Raw genomic sequence first — 3,394 nt, 5'->3', positions numbered from 1 at the left:
TACACATGTTGGTTCTGCACATTTATCAAGACCAAATGTCTTTCTTACATCATCTGAGAAAGTTTTAGCCACTTGCAATTGTGGTCTTGAATTCTTGTCTGATGACCTATACAGTTTTAAACCATCCACAAAAAGTGGGTGAGATGTCGTTAGACAAGGTTGGTTTCTAGGAATTAAACTATAACTATAGCCCAGTCTTTAAGTACACAGCTTAATAGGTTAAGGGCAAGGCAAAATATTAGCAGTGACAAAGAATCACCATAGAATATCCACCTCTGAATTCTTATCTCCAGGATAATAATGTGTCCTTTGTCACGACTTAGCTGCAAATCCTAGCTGCTGTTTCATAGTGACTGCAATTTAATTGGTCAGTGTAGGGTGTATCTTATACATCTACAAGTACTCCATTATCCATGAATGTGGGATGTGTCAAGTGTGTCTTTGTAATCTGTTCATGCCATCCTTGAATTCTTCCCCTTTGTACAACTCTCTATTATGGCTATGTTTTGCAACAAAAGAAAGTTTGTTCTATATAACTTTTATTACATCTTTGTTCTTTTGCCATAATTGATTATTTCTAAATGACAATAGTCTCTGTATTAGTTCCAAAATATGTTTTGTTCATTGTTGAAAGTTAAGTTATTGGTCTGTAGTTCTCAGGATGGCTTGTAGGTTCACTCTTAAGCAGTACATTTTTTCTTGTTGGTAACCAAGTCAGTGTCCGTACAGGATGTGCAAATAAGTAATTCTTACATAAGACTACATATTGTTTCAAAGATGTTAATACCTTTAGCCAGAAGTTAAGTATTGTGTCTGAGCATGGGGTTTTCCAGTTAGGAGCGCTTCTTAATCTTGTCTCAATTTTTCTGGCTGTTACTTCATTAAAGCTCTGTGCTGTTTCTTCTAATTGTTCTCGCTAGTCATCATCTTTGTCATGTTCAGTAGGGGTTTTGTAAATACTTCTCCAGTGCATATGTAGTTCTTTTTTTGGAAGTGTTTCTGCTCCTTTTTGTTTATTTCCCAATTATCTATAAAATCTTTTTTGGTTATCATTACTTATTTTATACTTTTTAAGAATAAGGGTGATGTGCAGAGCTGCAGTAACTACAGAGGGATAAAACTGATCAGTCACAGCATGAAGTTATGGAAAAGAGTAGTGGAAGCTAGGTTAAGAAGGGAGGTGATGATTAGTGATCAGCAGTATGGTTTCATGATGGGAAAGAGCACTACAGATGCAATGTTTGCTCTGAGAGTGTTGAAGGAGAAATATAGAGAAGGTCAGAATGAGTTGCATGGTATCTTTATGGACCTAGAGAAAGCATATGACAGGGTGCCTAGAGAGGGGTTGTGGTATTGTATGAGGAAGTCGGGAGTGTCAGAGAAGTATGTAAGAGTGGTACAGGATATGTACAAGGGTAGTGTGACAGCGGTGAGATCTGCAGTGGGAGAGACAGATGTGTTTAAGGTGGAGGTGGGATTACATCAAGGATCTGCACTGAGCCCTTTCTTATTTATCTATGGTGATGGACAGGTTGACAGACGAGATCAGACAGGAGTCCCTGTGGACTATGATGTTTGCAGATGACATTGTGATCTGTGGTGTGAGTAGGCAACAGGTTGAGGAGACCTTGGAGAGGTGGAGATATGCTCTAGAGAGAAAAGAAATGAAGGTCAGCAAGACTAAGACAGAATATATGTGTATCAATGAGAGGGAGGATAGAGGAATGGTGAGGATGCAGGTAATAGAGGTGGTGAAGGTGGATGAGTTTAAATACTTGGGATCAACAGTTCAGAGTAATGATGACTGTGGAAGAGAAGTGAAGAAGAGAGTACAGGCAGGATGGAGTGGGTGGAGAAGAGTGTCAGGAGTAATTTGTGACAGACGGGTAACAGTAAGAGTGAAAGGGAAGGTCTACAAGAGGGTACTGAGGCCAGCTATGTTATATGGGCTGGAGATGGTGGCATTGACAAAAAGGCAGGAGTCAGATCTGGACATGGCAAAGTTGAAGATGTTATGATTTGCATTGGGTGTGACAAGGATGGACAGGATTAGGAATCAGTATATTAGAGGGTCAGCTCAGGTTGGACGGTTGGAGACAAAGTCAGAGAGGCGAGATTGCATTGGTTTGGACATGTACTGAGGAGGGATGCTGGGTATATTGGGAAAAGGATGTTAAGGATGAAGCTGCCAGGTAAGAGGAAAAGAGGAAGGCCTAAGATAAGGTTTATGGATGTGGTGAGAGAGGACATGCAGGTGGTTGGTGTGACAGAGCAAGATGTAGAGGACAGGAAGAAATGGAAACAGATGATCCACTGTGGCGACTCCTAATGGGAACAGCCGATAGAAGAAGACTTATCTTATACTTTCCTTTATATTTATCTGCCTATCCTCTACATTTTTCTGTTTGTGCTAATATTTTTAGTTTAGTACTGGAAATAGTGCATGATAAATCTTTGATCTGTTTTGATAATGTACATTGTTTCTGACACGTCTGTCATTCTAAGGATTTCTGATGATCTGTTTCCTTTTCTGCATTCCTCCAGCAGTGACATTTCTTGTCATAATTGTTATATTATTTTTTCTATTTAATGTTTCCGTGGTGACAATCTGCTTGTTCCTTTTCTTTATTTTGTCACTGAATTGTTGTGGTAATTCTTTTTCTGTTATTAGTTTAGCTATGCAATAGCATATCTTATTTATTTTTGTTATGTCACATAGCATATCTTATTTATTTTTGTTATGTCACATAGCATATCTTATTTATTTTTGTTATGTCACATAGCATATCTTATTTATTTTTGTTATGTCACATATGTTCCTCTTAATAGTCCTGATTACTGTGTTCATCTGTTTTACCTGTCTTCTAACATTTTAGTCTTATTTACTTTTTGTAATATGTTTCTTTCATTTATTTTAATATGTCTACCCATGTCAGTTAAGTCAATCAGGTCTTCGCTTAGATCATTTTCTTTTGGACTGAGAACATCTTTGCGCTCTATTTTCTGTGAGTCTTCAGAAGGTTCCAGAACATTGTCCTGTGACATATCCTCTTCAGATACATCCTGCTTCATATGTCACTCCTCCATAGGTGGACCCATTAGCTCATCATACTACAACATTACCTATGTCAGGGTTGCCACTGTTTCCTATCCTTTCTCTTACTGTACAACTTTAAGGAGTTTTGTACAGGTCTCCTATAGAAGGTTCCAGAACATTGTCCTGTGACATATCCTCTTCAGATACATCCTGCTTCATATGTTACTCCTCCATAGGTGGACCATTAGCTCATCATACTACAACATTACCTATGTCAGGGTTGCCACTGTTTCCTATCCTTTCTCTTACTGTACAACTTTAAGAGGAGTTTTGTACAGGTCTCCTACAGAAGGCTCC

The 3,394-nt window shown here is 38.5% G+C and overlaps 1 protein-coding gene across 1 annotated transcript in view; it reads right to left on the bottom strand.

The window, feature by feature from the left end:
- The window catches only part of LOC122803966 (polyunsaturated fatty acid lipoxygenase ALOX15B-like), a 217,941-nt gene extending 214,869 nt beyond the window's left edge, over window positions 1-3,072 (bottom strand). The window contains exon 1 of the mRNA XM_044073644.1: window positions 2,887-3,072. Coding sequence (XP_043929579.1) covers window positions 2,887-3,072 — 186 coding nt within the window. The remainder of the gene's footprint in view (window positions 1-2,886) is intronic.
- Between the last annotated feature and the right edge of the window lie 322 nt (window positions 3,073-3,394).

Source organism: Protopterus annectens, chromosome 6.part0, assembly GCF_019279795.1.
Source record: "Protopterus annectens isolate FY-2018-M chromosome 6.part0, PAN1.0, whole genome shotgun sequence".
In the NCBI taxonomy this organism is placed as follows: domain Eukaryota; kingdom Metazoa; phylum Chordata; order Ceratodontiformes; family Protopteridae; genus Protopterus; species Protopterus annectens.
The sequence above is the reverse complement of the archived record's forward strand: the minus strand, read 5'-3'. Positions and strand labels throughout refer to the sequence as shown.